Source organism: Cercospora kikuchii, assembly GCF_019650295.1.
Source record: "Cercospora kikuchii DNA, contig_00003, whole genome shotgun sequence".
NCBI classification, from domain to species: domain Eukaryota; kingdom Fungi; phylum Ascomycota; class Dothideomycetes; order Mycosphaerellales; family Mycosphaerellaceae; genus Cercospora; species Cercospora kikuchii.
Window position 1 is genome coordinate 3,175,550 of NW_025408584.1, and position 18,730 is coordinate 3,194,279.

The 18,730-nt window shown below is 53.4% G+C and overlaps 7 protein-coding genes across 8 annotated transcripts; 2 read left to right on the plus strand and 5 right to left on the minus strand.

The window, feature by feature from the left end:
- Window positions 1-37: 37 nt before the first annotated feature.
- Window positions 38-1,465, minus strand: CKM354_000562200 (uncharacterized protein; the record flags this gene model as incomplete). Its single annotated transcript, XM_044800899.1, has 1 exon — window positions 38-1,465. One exon carries the CDS (start codon window positions 1,463-1,465, stop codon window positions 38-40), a length of 1,428 nt encoding a protein of 475 aa, XP_044656834.1.
- Window positions 1,466-3,408: 1,943 nt separating this feature from the next.
- CKM354_000562300 (uncharacterized protein) lies at window positions 3,409-5,459 on the plus strand (the record flags this gene model as incomplete). 2 transcript variants are annotated; one of them, XM_044800901.1, is made up of 7 exons in its annotated part: window positions 3,409-3,453; window positions 3,504-3,838; window positions 3,890-4,148; window positions 4,199-4,292; window positions 4,348-4,460; window positions 4,531-5,017; window positions 5,071-5,459. In XM_044800901.1, the coding sequence occupies 7 exons, from the start codon at window positions 3,409-3,411 to the stop codon at window positions 5,457-5,459; spliced, it is 1,722 nt and encodes a 573-aa protein (XP_044656836.1). The 2 variants fall into 2 exon arrangements, with proteins under 2 accessions (XP_044656836.1, XP_044656835.1); XM_044800900.1 differs by having other exon boundaries at window positions 3,409-3,432.
- A 151-nt stretch (window positions 5,460-5,610) lies between these two features.
- On the minus strand, window positions 5,611-6,587 carry CKM354_000562400 (uncharacterized protein; the record flags this gene model as incomplete). Its single annotated transcript, XM_044800902.1, has 3 exons — window positions 5,611-5,803; window positions 5,873-6,401; window positions 6,473-6,587. 3 exons carry the CDS (start codon window positions 6,585-6,587, stop codon window positions 5,611-5,613), a joined length of 837 nt encoding a protein of 278 aa, XP_044656837.1.
- Window positions 6,588-7,255: 668 nt separating this feature from the next.
- On the minus strand, window positions 7,256-8,872 carry CKM354_000562500 (uncharacterized protein; the record flags this gene model as incomplete). Its single annotated transcript, XM_044800903.1, has 3 exons — window positions 7,256-7,828; window positions 7,881-8,489; window positions 8,756-8,872. The coding sequence occupies 3 exons, from the start codon at window positions 8,870-8,872 to the stop codon at window positions 7,256-7,258; spliced, it is 1,299 nt and encodes a 432-aa protein (XP_044656838.1).
- Window positions 8,873-9,768: 896 nt separating this feature from the next.
- CKM354_000562600 (uncharacterized protein) lies at window positions 9,769-10,209 on the plus strand (the record flags this gene model as incomplete). Its single annotated transcript, XM_044800904.1, has 1 exon — window positions 9,769-10,209. The coding sequence occupies one exon, from the start codon at window positions 9,769-9,771 to the stop codon at window positions 10,207-10,209; it is 441 nt and encodes a 146-aa protein (XP_044656839.1).
- Window positions 10,210-10,635: 426 nt separating this feature from the next.
- On the minus strand, window positions 10,636-11,681 carry CKM354_000562700 (uncharacterized protein; the record flags this gene model as incomplete). The annotated part of the gene is made up of 3 exons (XM_044800905.1): window positions 10,636-10,851; window positions 10,907-11,453; window positions 11,530-11,681. The coding sequence occupies 3 exons, from the start codon at window positions 11,679-11,681 to the stop codon at window positions 10,636-10,638; spliced, it is 915 nt and encodes a 304-aa protein (XP_044656840.1).
- A 595-nt stretch (window positions 11,682-12,276) lies between these two features.
- CKM354_000562800 (DNA topoisomerase 2) lies at window positions 12,277-17,455 on the minus strand (the record flags this gene model as incomplete). Its single annotated transcript, XM_044800906.1, has 2 exons — window positions 12,277-17,319; window positions 17,375-17,455. 2 exons carry the CDS (start codon window positions 17,453-17,455, stop codon window positions 12,277-12,279), a joined length of 5,124 nt encoding a protein of 1,707 aa, XP_044656841.1.
- Window positions 17,456-18,730: the final 1,275 nt, after the last annotated feature.

The following is an 18,730-nucleotide window of genomic DNA, read 5'->3' on the forward strand; positions in this document are numbered from 1 at the left end:
AATGTGCAGTGATCTGTACAAAATGATCCGCTCCATCTCATTTGCCTTCATTTCCCTCATTCACTGCCGCTGCCTCATCCCTCTCCCTCTCCACCCTCCCCATCGGATCCGGATTTTGCTTTCTCAACCTCTGCAACACCCGCCTATGTCTCCAAGGATCACAAACCTGGCACAAATATGTCTTAGCTTGACGCTTGGCCACCGTGCTCTCAACTCCATCCTCCATACACATCACATGCTGCCAAACACCGCAATTCTCCCCATCACATTGGATCCACTCCTCTCTACCCGCTACATCGCGATTCTCCCCGCAGATACAGCGAATCGGGCCATTGTCGATGTCCTGTTCGTCGAGCGCTGTGCGCTCAGCTTGGGTGAAGTTTTCTGGAGAGTGAAATTCGGGAGGGAAGTCGAGGTTCTCCACGATGGTGCCGGGGCGCACGATGAGGTGGGCTCTCTCCAGAATTTGTTTGCGCTCGATGGCGCCATCGACGGCTTCCTTGCGGGATTTGGGCAGGCGGTTGCCGGAGACGACGCCAGGGAGGAGAATTTCCACAGGAGGCGTCTCCGTTCGCGGTCGCTTGGTGGGTCGAGCTGGAGAGGGAGATACAGGGGCTTCAATGTCGTCGTTGTCGTGCGAGGGCAAAGGAGAGTCGGCCGCACGCTTCTTGCCTTTCTGGTGCTGCGGTTCCAAGAGAGCGTCTTCAACTTCGGCGGTCTCCAGTCTTGGCCGCTTCGACGATCGATCGGCCGAGGGAGATGTAGCGCCTTCATCGTCCACGCCCTTTCCAGAAACGAATGAAGAATCGGCCGACCGCTTTTCGCCTGTCTTGTGCTGTGTCTTCACCGGGACAGGGAAGGGGCAATCGGTGAGTTCGGCGACGGCTCTCTCTGCGGCATACTGTGGCGGCGCTGCTGTGATGGTGCCAAGCGGGTAGCTCAAATCATTTATGATCTGATTGAGTGTCTCCGGCATGAGTGGTGGATTGAGCACAGTAGTGGCCATAAGGTCCCAGGCGGCTCGGTGTGGGTGTCGTGGAGGGTTTGTGTCAAAGTCTTGGTTCTCTGACAATGCGTTTGCTGCCTGTTGAGCTGTTTGTGTACCTGGTTGCCACTCCGAGGGTGGATAAAGGGCGGAGTCAGTTTCCATGTTGCTGTCAGTGGGATACGGAGTAAGCTGCTCGAAGGCGTAGTAAAGCTCGAGTCGTCGGACAGCTTGGGCGGACATCATCGGGTGGTGCATGAATACGAGTTTGGCATCCCCAGCTGCTGTGCGTGCGAGTTTTGGGATATCGCGAGTGTCTGTATGGCGGCCTAGATGGCCGTGACGACGCAAGAGATATTCTGACTTTGTGTATCTCTCATTGAGGACAAGGCCGGGCTCCCAGTCACGGACCTCGAGATGCGAAGCGGCTACGCAAGTAGCTCGTTCAGCGGGATCCAGGTAGCGGCGTGAGGAGTCCATCTTCAATTGCTAGAGCGAAGTCTCTGTGAAGTTGACGATTCGTTGGTGGGGCGAATCTGTGCCTACGTCGGCGTAGAAGGTGTCTGTGAGGTGAGCTAAGGTGGTAAAGAATGTCTTGGAAGGAAAGGAAGTCGAGTCGGGGGCAAGACACTTAGCTGTATCGCACATGGTATTGTCACGACAGTGAATGGGTGGCACAATACGCTCTCTGGCGGCGACAATAGTTCACTGTCGCGACACTAGAAAGCACGGGGTGAAACAGTCAATGTATACGGCTCCGTGTCTTACGCTTTGGTTTTGAGACCATTGTAGATTGTTCAAGACTCCTATTGTCGAGTGAAGTCATCGGCGGGCCGCGAATGTTCAACGGTGCGACCATGGGCACAGAGTGCTTCTGCACATAAAACTACCCGAACGACGTCTCTCGCAGCATAGTCGCAGCGTCTTGATAGCGCTCCAGGGAGTAGTGTTGTGTGCCACCATAGTTCGAGCACATTCGCGCGCAGCCTCTGTACTGCGAAGATGTAGGCAAGGAATAATTGAGTTCCACGGAAGGCGTGTCAGTAAAGCTCGATTCCTTCCTTACTCCACGCTGAAGGAGGTAGCGTAGATCATCTACCAAATCAGCTATTGGGAGAGTTCGAAGGTGTCGTGCTTCGAGTAGTTTTCAAAAGCCAGACCGAAGTGCAGAGCCTCTGCAGGTTCTTGCTTGCATCAAGTTCCTGGTTCTGGCCACGCGAGGCCTTTCACTCAGCCCTATGTCGAGGAGGAGGCGGCATCCGAGGCCGACGTGACATGCACATCGATGTTCGAAAGTCCGAAAGTATTCCTGGGCTGATGCACGTGCAGTGCCGGCATCTGCCACGTGAAAGTCAACACACAAAGAGAGAACCAACGTGCAAGGCTGAGCCTGTCTGTGCTAAATCGAGATGCCGCACAACTTTCGCAGATGGGACAGTGCTGGGCCGGTGGGGGGGGGCTTCGCTCCTCAGGCGGCAGTGTGGATCGCCTCGTCTGGCGGTGAGCTGACGAGGCATTCAGTTCGGAAATCGGTCAGATGTGAGCAGCAGTCTCAGGAGGCGTAGGATGGGAGAATCAGCGTCCAGGAAAGGAGGGTTGGTGAGAGACAGTGGACGAATTCGTCCGACGCGGCGTGAGCAGCCAGGCACGGCTGGCGTGAAGAAGAGACAAGCATTGCCTCGCTCCCTCCGCGTCTGGGCATCGCACCTTCCCACTGGACATCGTGTGCCTTCCCCGTTCATCGACCGCAGAGTTCGTTCCAACCCCGTCGACGCGCGCCCGGCAAGTGCGATGGGCCATCTGCCGTGGAGCATCGCGCACTTCACGCGTGCACGCCATCCGAGGTCGCGGCAGCTGCACGTCGCTCGCACCACGCCGACAGCTGCTGTGCCTTGAACTGCACGCGAGCCGCCATGCACGCTTCTCCGCAAACGCACCCCAGACCTCGCCTACGCGATCCCTCTGTGAGCGCCGCCACCAGTGCGCATCCTGGTTGACGCGAGTCTGGCACCTGCAAGGCCTCGCGCGGCCCCCATGTGCTGTGCTGCGAGCACGAATCACCATCCATGCCACATGTCTGTCCGGTGCTGGTGATGGCGCCGGTTGTCGTCGACGCGCAACTGCCGCGAACGCAGCAGAGGCCCCATCCAAGCCACATGGTGATTCAAGGCCCTCGCGCGCTGATCGACCGCCGGGCCTGGTGCGGAGGTGTCCATGTCGACGATGCCGACGCTGATAGACTTCCTATCGACAAGCATCGACACCCCTGTTCCGTGTTGCTCGCGAACCGCCAGGCTGGCACGAAGCAGAACATTATTTAGGGATGCCCCTCCCACGCCCATATTAATCCCCATCGCCTCTCCTTTCCAGGGCAACTCTATCTTTGCCTGCTCCAGAGGCACGGCCCTCTCGCATCAGTCAAAATGGAGATGAACGCGAACCTGAAGGCACGTCCTCCCCACCGTAACGTAACGTCGCCATGGCCGATGACATTCCACTGACGAACCTGAAATTCCAGGAACTCCATGAGTTGGAGCAGGAGCTGCACACCGAGATCGTCCCCGGGACGGAGGTGATGACAGATGTGGGCTCACATCACTTCGTCAAAGGCGGTTCACACGTGCTGGTGCCACAGCCTTCGGATGATCCTCACGATCCTTTAAACTGGAAGCCCACGTGGAAATTCCTATGCATCACGGCGACTACGATGATGACCTTCACCCAAGGCTTTGGGCCACTGGCGCTGGCGCCCATGTTTCCCGACTACATCCAAGCCTTCAATTCCAATCTGCACGACGTCGTCAAGTTCACGGGTTACTGCATCCTGGTGTTGGGTTTCAGCAACTTCATCTGGTGAGTGTGTTGCTCATGTCGAAGAGTGGCTGTGACTGACGGTCGCAACAGGGTACCGATCAGTAGTACTTGCGGCAGACGACCCGTCCTTATCTTTTCCCAAATCATTTGTCTCGCGTCGTCAATATGGAGAGCTCGTGCCAATACATATGGTTCGTTCATGGCTGCGTGCATTGTCAATGGTATTGGTGCTGGCCCAGCGGAGACAATGCAACCTGCCATTATTGCAGACATATACTTCCTGCATGATCGAGGATACTGGAATACACTGTATTGGGTAGCATATATGGGTAGCTTGATGGTCGGACCTGTAAGCATACATCACTCGGCATACACAGGTAATGTGCTGACCAAGAGCAGATTGTCAGCGGCTCCATGGCATTGCACATCGGATGGCGCAGTTTTTGGTGGCTGAATACTGGGCTGATTGCGCTGTCGCTCATTATGGTCATCTGTAAGACGATCGAGAATGCCTGTGCTGAACAGCCGACTAAACTCTACACCAACAGTCATGTTTCCCGAAACCAAATGGCATCGCCCTCATCCAGAAGAACTGCTCGCATCCTCGCAAAGGTCCGTTGATGCCGACTACAAAAATGGTAGCAGCGCAGATACACTGGAGGTACGCTCTGTTTTGCGCTCGTCAGAGATCAACTTTGCCATTGATTGCCACTTGCTGATATTGACTACAGCGGCCGCGAATGGTCCTTGCTGATGACTGGCACGATTCGGAGAAGAGGGGCAATAACATTACACGAATTCGGAGTAGCCACGGCGCAACCAATGCTCCCGCGCATCGTGACCCGTGGCTCGGGAAGGGAGCCCCAAGCAAACGGCAATGGAGTATCTACACACCCTCGGCCAATCCTCTCAAGAGTATTCTCATGGACCTTTGGATCCCCTGGAAGCTCTTCGCGTTCCCGATCGTCGAATTTGCAGCATTCGTCGTTTCCTGGTCATGCAGTTCCTTTTTGACAATCAACTTGACACAATCGCAAAACTTTGCGGCACCTCCGTACAACTTCAGTTCGCAGACGATCGGATTTACCAACTTCGCAATTCTGGCCGGTGCCATGATTGGACTCTTCACTGCTGGACCATTGAGCGACTGGGTCAGTGCTCGAGCCACTGCGAGGAATCGTGGTATTCGAGAGCCTGAGATGCGTCTTCCCGCAATGAGTATGTTCTCACAGCGCCTCCAGTGTACAAACTAAGCTGACATGATCCTCTAGTACCGTATGTTGCCATTATGATTCTCGGGAACTTCACCGTCGCATTTGGCTACGACCGCAAGTGGCCGTGGGAAGTCATCGTCATTATCGGATATACGTGTGCGGGCATTCAAGTCGCAGCTCTTCCCGCAATGGTCAACACCTACGCCGTCGACTCGTATAAGCCTGTCGCGGGTGCGCTCATGGTGTCTATCACTGTGAATAAGAATCTCTGGGGCTATGGCTTCTCGGAATTCATCACGCCCTGGGTGATGAAGGATGGCTTCATCCCACCTATCATGCTCAACATGAGCTTGATCACACTGTGGTGTGCTTTCGGCATACCCTTCTATTTCTTCGGGAAGACGTTCCGGCGCTGGTCCAAGAACAGCTCTGTGCACAGAATGTAATAGCAAGAAATAGTGAGATCTGAAAGCTCAGCAGTACCAGGGTTTCTGAGAATTCCCTCATGGCTTATGATACATAATGACGCATAGAAACTGTCTGCATGCACTGCCATGCATCGACTTCAATCGCTGTTGTAGGTCCCTATTTCTGCTCTCACTTCTTTGCAGCTTTGATGCTTGCAAGCTTCTTTCGAAGAGGCTCTGGTCCAGAGTCCCAATCAATGCTCTTCGTGATACTATTCCTCTCATGGATCGCCTTGGCCCATTTGGAGAAGTTGGGCAAAGCATCCAATTTCTTGATCAGACTGGCTGGCAGGAGATCTTCATGCTTGGCCAAAGAGTACCATCTGTCGCAAAGCATTCAAAGTTAGCCATCGCATCCAACGAAACAAAAGTCGCTTTCGAGATCAACTCACCTCACAACAAAAGGCCCCGCATGCACCTCCGCCATCGTAACCTCTTCCTTCCCCCCAAAGAAAGGTTTCGCCCCCTCCAACAACGGCTCAATCTCCTTCTCCACAGCCTTCACCCACTCTTCCACTTTCTTCTCCTTCTCCTCTTCCCCCTCAGCCATCAAAGTCCCAAACCAAAAACTCGCCACCTTGGAATCCCACGTATCAGTGAAAAACTTAATCCTAGCCCTCTCCAACGGCGCCCTCGGCCCATCACCTCTCGCTCCCAAAGCAGGCAAAATACTCTTCTTCTCCGGAAACGAATCCGCGAGAAATTGCGCTACGACGGCGGATTCTGTAATGATTTCATCATCGTAGACTCCTTCGACGGAGAATTTGAGACTTGGAACAAGACCTCTTGGGTTAATTTCTTTGAGGTACCAATCTGGTCGAGGAGTATCCAAATCGATGAGAATTTCTTCGTAGGGGATTTGGAGTTCCGAGAGGACGATGTGGGCGCGGTGGGCATAGGGGCAGCGGTGGTTGGTGTATACTATTCACACAGTCATCACCATCAGTCAATCATTCATTCCTATCAATCGAGGATTGTCAAGATATACGCACAAGTAATCTTCGGTCCAACTACATTCTTTCCATTCGCCAAAGCATCATTCGCCGCCGAAACGTCATTCTTGTTAGCCGTCTCGAACGTTGTGGGAGTCAATCCGTTGGTCGTCATCGTCGTTGTTGCTGGAGAAAGTTCTTGTTCGAAGCAATTATAGAAAAGTCAAACACGTCGTATGTACAACAGTGCACTCATATATCCATCATCGGAAATATCATAGCAAGATCGCCGAGACCAATTACTAATTATGGAAGGAAGCGATGATGGCATCGGTTGGGAGAAGCTCCAGCTCCACACAGCTCTCACCTTCCCTGCACATAAGCTGGGGAGAGCTCTGGTGCCATTCGAGAGCTGATCCTAGCACGCTACAGCCAATCTTCGTCAGCACTCGATCGGGAGCGGACTGCTTATCTTGCCGCCTCAGAACGGCCGTCTTCTCACATGCGAAGAAGCGCGATGAGGCAACGGTGAACAGTAATGGGTGAACTGGCTCGCTTTTACAAATTTTGCATGACCTGATGTCTCGACTCCTTCTACAATAGGCACATGATGAGCGTACACGCTCGATTATCGTTGCTCCTGCTCCTTCACAGTGTCCGAGCGGAACACATCCTTCCTCCTTTACTCCGTTCCAACGCCATGCCAGTGTGACTGCAAGTGCACAATAATGTCATTCTGCAGACGCCAGGCCGCTCGTGAGACAAGCTCTTCCACGTTGCTCAATTGCAATCGTCCTCATAAGTAGGTTCGTAGGTAGAGATTCCGAGGCATCGTTAGGTTGTTCACAAGGCAACAAGAGGCTCCGTCTTTGGCTCGCTGTGCGACTCCGTCTTGAGCTCAGCGGTGGGGTCCACCACCTCAGTTACTGCCGGCTCCTCCTTTGGTGCCGAAGGGAAGTCAGCGCTGCTGACGCCACTCTCCGGCGTCACCTTCTCAGTAGTTGACTGAGCTGGTGTGACCTTGTCCGCTGTCTCCTGGTTGACGTAGCCCTTCTCGACTGCAGCCTGCTTGGTTTGGCTGATAGTCTCCTGTGTCTTTGCGCTGGCTTGGCTGACAGTCTCTTGTGTCTTCGCGCTCGCTTGTCCAATGGCTTCTTGTGCCTTTGCGGTGTACTCCTTGGTTGCGCTCTGGGTTGCTTGCCATGCCTTGTTGGCATTCTCAGCCGCCAATGAGCGGACCTGCTCCGTCTGCTCGGAGACGATCTTCTGAGCATTGCCGAGCTGCTCGTCGATGAGTTCCTTGTTGGAAACGTAGATGAGTGGTGCAAAGTAGACGAGGGTGGTGAAGAAGAGGAGTAGTCCCCAGGTTGGCATGACCTTGATAAGGTAGTAAGACAGGAATGAGCTGGAGAAGGCCTGAAATGCGATTAGCACAGTCTGTATGACATATTCCGCAGTTTCAACGTACAGCAACCGTAGCGTAGACATTCTCAGCAAAGACAATACGCTGGAATTCGATCACAAAGAAGTTGCAAAGCTCGACAGCATCTACTATGACGCTGTCGAGTGTCTCCTGTGGGATGGTGTAGTATTTCTTCGGTCGAAGCTTGGTAGCCACGCCCTGGTTGAGCACCAGCTTTCCAGTGATCTCAGCTGCAGCGGTGATGCCCAGCACGATGTAGAGGGCCTTGAAGGCGTATTTGGCGACGGGAACGTAGCGGAAGGCGAGGATGGAGAGAACGATGGTGGCATAGCTGATGGCAGTGGCACGAGGGTTCTCCCACGACAGGAGGTTGTAGAAGAAGGAGTGGTAATGTGTGAGGTTCTGGCCGGTGGCCGTCTGCGTGGAAGGCGTTTGGCGGGAGGCAGCGAGGTTTCCGAACTCGTTCTTCGTCGCGGCGGCCTCGTTGGCAGCCTTTTGGGCAACGGGCCCGTTGGCGAGGTCCTGCACGGTCTGCGAGTTCTTGATGTCGCTCATGGTGGCTTGTGCGGTGTGCTGTGCGTCTGCGAGAAGAGACATGTTAGGATGCGGGTGGAGGATGGTGGTGCCAGGCACGGTAGGTGGATATGCTGATAACTGTCGGGCGGGTCAGCTGGTGCCTGCGGGCGGATGTGGTGAATGCAGCGTGTGCGTCTGTGTTGGAGAGCGAGAATGTTCACGAAGCGGGAAGCAGCAACGAAGCCATGTGTCCGTCTGTTTGCAAGCGGAGTCGCCAGCGTGACGTGTTGGGCGGTACATGTAGCTTTCCTGTTTCGCAGCTGCCGCCCACCACCGCGCACGCTCGAAAATGGCAGCGGCGGGCGGGTGTGTTGTGCATCGAGGGAGTTGCAGAGGGCACCTACCTCACTGTTCAAGAAGCTCTTGCCCGGATCGTTGGAGGCGGCGGAGGTATTTGCACCGTTGGAGTCGGCGTAGGGGTTGAGACTGGGATATTGCGGTTGGGCGCTTGTCTCTGCCATGGCCGGCTGCTGATACGGAATCGCGGTGATGGATTTCGTCAGATCCGACAAACGGCGGCTGTTACTCTTCTCTGGGATTCGTTGCAACAAGACTCCCAAATTGCAAGTGTCGGTCTCGAGTGGTGCGTGTGTGTACGGGCGGGCGGTGAGAAGTGTCAAGACAAGACAGCAAAAGATGCCTTTCTGTTTGTGTGCGCTGTGACTTTTCCCACTGCTGCGACCCTGAAGGCTGCTCTAGCGCGCTTCTGATATCATTGCGTGTTCATTCCCTCCATCATCGCACCCAACAAACCCGGCTTTCCACGCAGCCCCAGACCTTGATTTCCTACAGATATCGCTGCCGCCACGACGTCACTCGTCTGACCGTCCCGATGCGGCAGGCAGTCACACTACTCCATCATTCTTCAGTCACCAGCGAGCGTGAGCACGCCTCGTGCCAAGTTTTAGCTCTCGCTTCGCACCGCGTTGGGAGGCATGTGAAGATGTCACTAGCTTCCACCGTTCTTTCCGAGGCTCCGGCCGCGGAACCTTGTTGTCTCACCTCTCAAAACCAGCCTGCGTCCATATCGAGCTGCTTGCCTCTTCGTGCTCTACATTAGCCTCGTCGGGCCAGTGTGGCCGACACGCTTCTGGACGTGTCTCGCCACGCACATCGCATCATGCGCCGCGATATTGCTTTCGCGTGGACGCTATATATAGCCGTGCCAACGCGTCTGTCGTGCGGTGGTAGGGTGGATTCGGAGGATCGTTCTGCTACTTGCTAAGTGTACCTGTCGAGAGCCGGCAATCGCCCTTCCGAATGGGCAGGGAAAGCCTGTGAACACCTATAGCAATCGCCGGAATCGATCTCCTGCCATCGCGGGAAAAAAGTATCGTTCTGGTCCTTCTGGGTATCGATGAGTGACACTTCAGCGTTCGAAAGAAGCTCCAACGCGTCCGCTCCCCACACGCGACAAGGCTGCGACTGTCGCACCATCCAGCCATCCCGACATGCGATCAGCAAGATTGTCGAAGGAGGTGGTGTGCCCATCTTGGGCATTTCGACAGGAGACACCGACAAGCTCGATTTGTACGAGAAGAAGTATGATGGCAAAACCGCATATGTCGCATTCGTGCCTGCCGATCAGCACGCCGTCTGCTCTCCGGACTACAACACAATCACGACTTGCCAGTTGATGGGCATAGCGATGACACTTGGCAAAATCTACGTGCACGAGATCCGAGCTGAGCTGTGCTTCTGGCTGGCTGGTCTTTGCGTGCCTGCAGGACAATCGAGATCCGAACCGAACATGGCTGAAATTCAGCGCAACGCCTACCGAGTGCTACATATAGGGTGACTGGCTACAGGGCTTGGGAAAGCAAAAAAGAGACGGAAAGGAGGCGGCGGCGGCGAACGTCTGCGCAAAGCAATGTGGAGAGCCAGAGGCAGAAGAGCAACACAGCCTCAGTGCTTCACAGTCGCGAGGCAACGAACACACACATGTATGGGTGCTGCTGGGGAGTCCAGGCAGCGGCTAGAGGTCTCTTGGAGGAGGTGAGCTTTTCAGCACATAGCAGCTTCGACAGGAGATGAGATCTGGCGTTTAGAACACACTGGGCGGGCCGAGTGACAGAGGCAGACACTAGAAATAGATCTGCTCAAGAGAGCAACAATAAATTTCCGATCTATCCGCCAATGAAGCTTTGCACTTTTGCAGGTACTGTGCCCCTCACAAGTTTGACATTCTGGGTATTCTCCTTCATGATAACCTCCCTTTCCTGCACTACTGCAGATAATCACCATTGGTCTCCTTGTGGACCACGTCGAACAGTGGCTTCGCACTGAACCAGCCAGCACGTCCGGTGCCCACAGAACGATAAGTATATTGGGCCTCCTCCTCGCCAATCGCAATCGGTTTCTCGCCTCGCGAAGCAGCAGCCGCCTCAGCCATGAGCTGAGAGTGGCAGCACTTCTCCAATGAAACGAACCAGAAAATCGTCTAGAGCCTCAGTCAGCACCACAAGCATTAGAGGAAAAATACGCAAACAACTCACCTCCTCAATCGTAGATCCCACAGTCAACAATCCATGGTTCTGCAACAGAGCTGCCTTCTTATCCCCCAAGCACTTCGCAATATCCTTCCCCTCCTTCTCCGCCAACACGACTCCGTTGAAACTGTCGTACACAACATGATCATTATGAAACGCACAAGCATCCTGCGTCAGCGTATCAATTTTCCTTCCCAGCGAACACCAAGTCCGACCATAAATCGAATGGCTATGAGCCGCACAATTCACATCTGGCCTCGCAGCATGGATCGCCGAGTGAATCATGTACGCCGCTGTGTTAAGAAGCCGGCATGGGCCTCCATCGATGACTTGTCCAGAGTGGTTGACAAGGATGAGATCCGATTTGTTGATCAAGGAGAAAGCGACACCGAATGGATTGACCCAGAAACAATCTGGTTGCACAGGATCTCTGAGGGTAATGTGTCCGGCAACACCTTCGTCGAAACCATATTTGCCGAAGATGCGGAAAGCGGCTGCGAGGCGGCCTTTGAGGTATTCTCGTTCCTTGTACTTGTCTTCGAATTTTGGTGGTCTGTCCCAAACAATGCATTAGCACTGTACCAGTTCCCATCGTGAACGAAATTCGTGATCAGATTATGTGAACGAACCGCAGGAACTCCGTCATCTTCCCTTGGGCAATCGTCTTCTTTATTCCCGGCTCAAGAGGCGCTTGGCCGTCGTTGGCAGGCACAGTATGTCCATTGCTGGCAACAGCCTCGGTAGTACCATTACCATTCTGTCCTTCAGCGTGTGGTGCCATTTTCAATATATATTACTTCAAAATTCGGCGTTATGAAGAGAAGGAAGTCGTATGTCGAATGACAAGAAAGAACAATGTCAGCAAGAGCAAGAAGTTCACTAAGTGTGGCAACTGCTCGGCAATGCTGCTGTACGGATGTCTATTTGCTGGCGAACTTACGTACCCGCCCTATCGTTGACCGCTTGCCCCGCATTGTCACGAGTGAAGCAGTGGGATGCCTCACAACGGCAAAGCCGATCTCGTCCTTCGCCTAATCTATTTTCCACGCCTGATGACATGCATTTCTTAACTTTGACGCCTTCCACGTGCTTGTACTCACATAACGAAGTCGAATGGCGGACTTGATGCTTGATATGCTGTTATAAGCAGAGTCGAAGCCCTGTTATCATCCTCATCACAAGGCATTGCACGAGATTCAAATTAATGCATGTGTTGAAGCCAACGGAATCAAAGCGAATTCTTACGAGATACGAAATTGACCGCATACTGTCTAGCAGTATTCAATCATAGACCTGTTAATCCATCCTGGGAAAGTGGTATATCCGCGCGCACCACGCGCTCAAGTAGCCCCGGAAAGCGCGGTATCCTCAACGCCCTAATCAAAGCTCTCGTCTGCATCCTCAAAGTCGTCTTCTGACTCGTCCTCGTCCTCTTCGTAAGACTCGACAGTGTACTTAGACTTGGTCGTAGCAGCAGCACGGCGAGATCGCGCCGCCGGCTTGGCCGGAGCGATGTCGTCCTCATCGTCGCTCAAGATGTCATTTGCGATTTGATCCACCCCATCATCCTCATCGTCGGAAGAAGGCAGCTTCTTCTTCGATGCACCGGCTTTGGCTTGCGCGCTCGCCTTCTTCGCTGCGTAAGCTTTGGCGGCAGGCGAAAGTGCTGTTGGTTTGGCTACGGCAGGAGCAGGAGCCTTCTTTGGCTTCAAAGCAGCGGTCTCCTTCGCTTTTGGCGCAGCCTTGGGCTTCGGAGCCGCCTTTGCAACTGGCTTGGCGGGAAGGTCAATGTCCATCGAGTCCTCATTGTCAGACAGGATAGTCCGATTCGTGACCTTCTGAGGCGAGTTTTGTGCGAGTTGAGCCCAATCAGTTTCGTCATCGGAAATGTCTGCCAATGTCTTCTTGCTGGCCTTGGGCTTCAAACCATGGCTGCTGGTTGGACGAGATGCAGCGGGCGCGCTGGTGTGAAAGAGGCGAGAGCCTTGAGCATCGGCGCTAACGTTGCCAATGCCCTTCACCATTTCGCTGACATCGGCGAGCATATCGTTGCCTCCGTCCGACTCAGAATCGTCGCTGTCAAGCGCGTATTTCTTCGTCTTCTGAGCCGCTGCCCTGCCAGCTCGTGCTGGAGGCTTTGAAGCAGCTTCCTTGGCAACAGCAGCGAACACATCGTCGTCGTCGTCTTCCATCTCGACATCAGAATCGACCATCTTCTTGGCCCGGCCAGTCTTCTTTGCTCCTGGTTTGACAGCGTCGGAGTCTGTGTCCTCAACAGCCTTCTTCGCACGACCACGCGGCTTGGGCGGCGCTGCAGTTTCGACCTTTTCGACATCGATCGAAAGCTCGGGTGCCTTGAATGCTGAGTCTAGGGTCGTCTGCTTTGCAGCTGGAGGAGGCGCCACAGGCTTCTGCTCGACTCCGTTGACCAGTGGATAGGATCCAGCTGGCTTAGACTCCGTCTTCATGGCAAGCAAGCCTCCAAGAGCTTTCGATTTCGTGGTCTTGGGCTTCTTTGGCCCGAAGTCTTCATCAGAATAGTCATCACTGTCACCGGCTTTACGCTTCTTACCAGCCTTGCCTGTGAGACCAAGCTTGGCGGAAGCACGGCGTCCCTTGGACTTGATCTTCTTCTCACGCTTCTTCTCCTCGTCGAGTGCAGTGTGCCAATCCTCGCGGAGTGCTTCCAAATCAGCTTTCCAAAGGTCCTGGGGGCTCTTCACGGTGAGATCATTGATCTCCTCTTCCTTTTCACCAATTTGCTTCTTGAGCTTCTCTACTCTCTCCTGAGTGAGCGACCAAATGGCCATGCCAAGCAGGTAGTCGAAGTCGCTGGCGCCAGCGGCAATGTCGGCGTCGGATTCTTCGTTGTCATCTTCTTGTGCCTCCTCTGCCTCACCTGCCTTCTTGGCATCAGCGACCTTTGGAAAGCGCGTGAAGTTGAGCTTGTCAAGCTCTTGCACCAGCACGGACTTCTTCTTCTTGCTGACGACCAGCTTGCCATCGATGATATACTGCACGAACCTCGCCTGATTGGTAAGCTTGTTCAGTTCTTTGTGCATGACTTCCAGCATGTGGTCCTTGCGATGGAAGTACTTCGTGAGTCGGTACCCGTAGAATTCCTCGATGATGTCCTGCGGCGTTGCATACTTGTAGATGCGACCCTGAGGATCGAATGCGACCATGTTCGATGTCGCCTGAGTCTTTGCCAGTTTGAAGAGTTCCTCAAGTTTATCTTCATTCTCCGCCAGTTTCTTCTCCTCCATCTTAATGATGAAGCGCACCGTCTCAGGCGTATTGTACTCGGTGTAGTCCTTAATAAAGGAGGGTACCTTTTCGGCCTTGATGATGTCTTCCAGTTTGTCTTTGAAGTCTTGAGTCCACTGGTGCACAGGCAATTCGGTGATCTCGACTTCGTTGTTGCCTGTCTTGACGATCCTGCCAGGGAACTTGAAGCGATCCTCTGTAAGCTGCTCTGTCTGCCCAGTCCAACCGCGGTACCATGGCATCATGGGCACCATGGATTCCTTGGTGGCGCCCGGGGTCATGCGTCGAATGAGATTGTCGATGACCTCCTCTGGGTTGTAGCACGGGATGGAAGTGCTCCAACCAGTTCCAATACCATCAGCACCATTGATGAGGATCATTGGCACAATTGGGCTGTACAATTCTGGTTCGATAGTGTGGCCATCATCCTCGTTGTACCGCAAAAGCGCCTCATCCTTCTGATCGAAAAGGCGGCGCGCGAAAGGTGACAGTCTCGTGTAAATATAACGAGCGCTGGCAGCATCGCTACCACCCTGGAGACGGGAACCAAAGTTACCACTTGGCTCCAGAAGATTCATGTTGTTGGATCCCACAAAGTTCTGTGCAAGAGCGACAATGGTTTGTTGAAGCGAAGCATCACCGTATGCATACGCAGTCAGACCAGAGACCAGACCAGCAAGCTCGACTACCTTGATATCCTTCTTCAAGTTGCGTCGGAAGGCGGTATACATGACCTTTCGCTGACCAGGCTTGAGGCCGTCGACAACGGACGGGATGGATCGCATGTTGTCGGCCATGGAGAAGAGAATCAATTCCTTGTTCACAAAATCATCGTAAGTGATATCGTCTGTACCTGACATGTCCAAGTACGTGCCAGGAACGAAGCCCTGCAGCCAGGTCTTACGAGCATCAGCTCTCTTCTTCGAGAAGGCAAGATCAATCAGTTCCTCTTCGTGCTCCCGCATCCTGTGGAACCGCTTCAAGTGCCGATCCAGGTCCTGAAAGTATATCTGAGCATCTCGGGTGTCCGATGTTCCCAGTCCCTTGTAGTACTTGTGCTCCCAGCCCTTGGTGTTGCCTGGCAATTTCTTCCACTCCTCGTACTCGGGCATTGTGAAGAAGTCGCGTTTTGCTTTTGGATGCCTCGGATCGCCTTTCCAGACCTTGACAATGGGCGTGATGAACTCAAGCAGAAAACCCTCGATCTTGAGTAGCGAGGGGAACTGAACCTGCAAGAAGTTGATCAAAAGTCCCTTGATGTGAGAACCATCGTGATCTTGATCTGTCATGATCATTATATGACCATATCGCAAACCGACGGTCGTTGTGTACTCCTTCTTGTGCTGTAGACCGATGAATTTCTTGATGTTCTGAATTTCCGCGTTCTTCGAAATCTGGTCAACGGAGGCGTCGCGAACATTGAGCACTTTACCACGAAGGGGAAAAACACCGAAGTAGTCTGGATCGACCACAGCACGACCTGCCAACGCCAGCAAGGCGGCTGAGTCACCCTCAGTCAAGATGAGAGTACATTTGTGGCCATCCTTTGTACCAGCTCTGTTGGCATCAGTGAGCTTGGAGTGATTCATGCGCTTACGACCACCGCCATCAGACTTAGCCAGGACTTTGTCTGCCTTTTGCTGCGCGAAATGGAGGATGTTGTTAACGACCTCCGTCTTTGCGATGTCTTTGAGGAACTTCTCGGTGACCTGCGGCTTGCTGCCAAAGGCGCTGACTTTGGTCGTAAGCTGCTCTTTCGTCTGCGATGTGAACGCGGGATTTACGATCAAACAATTGACGAACAGGAAGATGTGGTTCCGAAGCTGTGCCTTCTTGAGCTTCACACCGCCCTTATTCTTCTTGTTGACGATCTGTTCGAGCTTGTCACAGATCTGGTCTGCAATGTAATTGACGTGCGTACCGCCCGTGGTCGTCGCGATGGAGTTGACAAATGACACTTGCTGGAATGAGCCATCCGACACAGCAAACCCGATTTCCCAGCGCTCATGAGGGTTGTCTGTCAAGATGACCTGTTCCGGTGCTTTCCCGTCATTTTCCAGGTTCTCGGTCTTGATAGCTTTGGTGTACATCTCCATGTACTGCTTGAACTTGTTGATCTTGATTCTCTCGCCATTCAAGTAGACCTTGACGCCCTTGCACGTGCCAGCCATATCGTAAACTCGTCGCTTGACCAGACCTTCGAAATCCTCGTCCATTTTGTCCATACCGAACTTGCTAAAATCGGGCTTGAACGTGATCTTCGTGTAGTCATCGCCCTTGATCTTGTCGATCTTGGCCTTCTCCATGATGCTCATGTTCTTGCGCCATGTCTGCTTGTAGCGCTGCTTGGTCTTTGAGTCCACAGTCTCCAGGTGGAATTCAGTCGAGTAGATGTTGGTGAGTTTTGCACCGTATCCGTTTCGCCCACCAGTGACTTTTGCTTCTTCGTCGTCGTAGTTGGAAGATGTCAGAAGATGCCCAAAGATCATCTCTGGAATCCAGATACCCTCCTTCTCGTGCATCTCGATCGGTATACCACGTCCGTTGTTTCTCACCGAAATCTTGCCTTCGTTGGGATCCACATCGACACGCAGCTCATTCATGTTCTTGTCACGCTGCTTGTTGTCCGCCGCGTTGACCAAGATTTCGTCGAAGATCTTGTACAGGCCGGGCACATAGCTAACCTTCCGGTTCTCCATGGCCTCCGTCTCCGAGTTGTATATCCATAGCTGGTCGGTTGTGTACTCAACTGAGCCGATGTATGTATCAGGACGCTTCAAAATGTGCTCAAGTTGTGTCAACTTCTGATATTGCTCCGAGCCCTTCTTCGCCGTTGCAGCTACCGGAACGTCCATGAAGCTCTCGTTCTCGATCTCAGCGAGTGGTTCTGACGCGACCTTCTTCTTAGCGGGCGCTTTCTTCTGCTTCTTGTTCGAGGGTGGCGTATCGGCAAGAAGCGAGTCGTCGTTATCAGAGGGTACGTCAACGTCCGAGTTCTCCTCGTCGGAGTCTGGTAGGGCGCGCTTCTTCGCAGCTGCCTTCGGCGCGGCCTTGGTGGCTTTCAAGGTCGTCTGCTTGGTGGCTTTCGGTTTCGTAGGTGCCTTCTTCGCCGGCGCTTTGGTGGTTGTGGGCTTTGGTGCTGCCTTTGCCTTCTGCGTTTGGTCAGCACATGGACTGGACATGCGAAGTGAGGTTTCCGGCACTTACAGCTTTTGGCGCCGGCTCAGGCTCGAAGTCACTTGAGGCTCCATCTTCGAAGACGGAGTCGTCCATCACAGAGTCGTCCATGTTCGCGTCGCGCTGCTACGCCTAAGACGCGCCTGTAGGGGTTAGTATTGGAAGCGAGAGCGATGCCGGCTATCGCATGAGGGTCGCGGTGATGCGATTGACCAGCAATCCGGAGCGCGATGTGCCTGTTGTCGCAAGTGGTGTGCTATAGAAAAGAAGCGCGGATGTTTGTTGCGATTGTTTATCCTCGTCAGTTAGCGCGCTTTGGCGTCAACAGACTTCGAGTTTGACCCGCGGACCCTGGCAAGCGCCATCCCTGCAGCTGCGTTCACTCATGTTGACTCCACTCCTGTCTTCACCCTTCACGCACAGCGAAGACTATACTGCTAAATAAGCCTAGGCAACAGGCAACAGAGCACAGTAGTTGATCTTGGACTGACGAATTGCTCACTTGCCAGATCTCAATTCCATGATCATCTGCCTGAGCACGAGAAACGATAGCATCTCTCCGCCGAAACCTCTCTTCCGAGCACAGTGCATGTTCATCGGAATTTGTTGGCAGACGTCAAACGGTTCGCCAATGCATGTGGACATACTATGCATCCCACAACGAACCTGCAGCGGCCGTTATCTTCATAGTCATTTATTTTCCGACTTCCCTTGAAAGAACGTGAGACCAGAAACCATACGCACGAACATACTCAAGCACACTGCCTGTTACGCGAACACTGCAGGTAGCCAATCTGATCATTGCTCTCGAGAGCGTACCTTCTACTTGACGCGTTCGATATCGCTCAAAGTCACTGGATCGTCTTTTCCATGACCAGCGACCTTTTCGCTTCGACTTACATCCATCCCATCGCCTTTATGATCGCTGAGCTCAGCATAACCGCATACATCAGCACCTCGCCGCCAAGTTGCGCCATGCTCACTCACTGATGTCCAGTGCACGATCTCTTTATCTGCGTTATGCCGAAAGCGTTTCTGATTCGCTCCATCCGTGCACAACAAAGAAGCCACATACAAGATAGGCTGTCGGATCTTCTTGAATGACGACGTGCCATCTCATACTTGATCTCAGTCAGCGGCCGACAGCAGAATGGCAGATGACGCTCGAGTGAGTCTCAGTCACTCTCTCCCGCATATCTAGCCCTCTAAATATCAACAAGACGCTGGGAGATTGGCCACGATACCACTCGCAATGAACGACGAAGCACCGATACTATCCGAGAATGAAACAAACTCAAATGCCAATCGCCGCCGCTCGCACAACTTGACAGGACCACTTGATATATCACTTCAAGAAATGGGCATTCAGAATTTGTCAGAACTGGT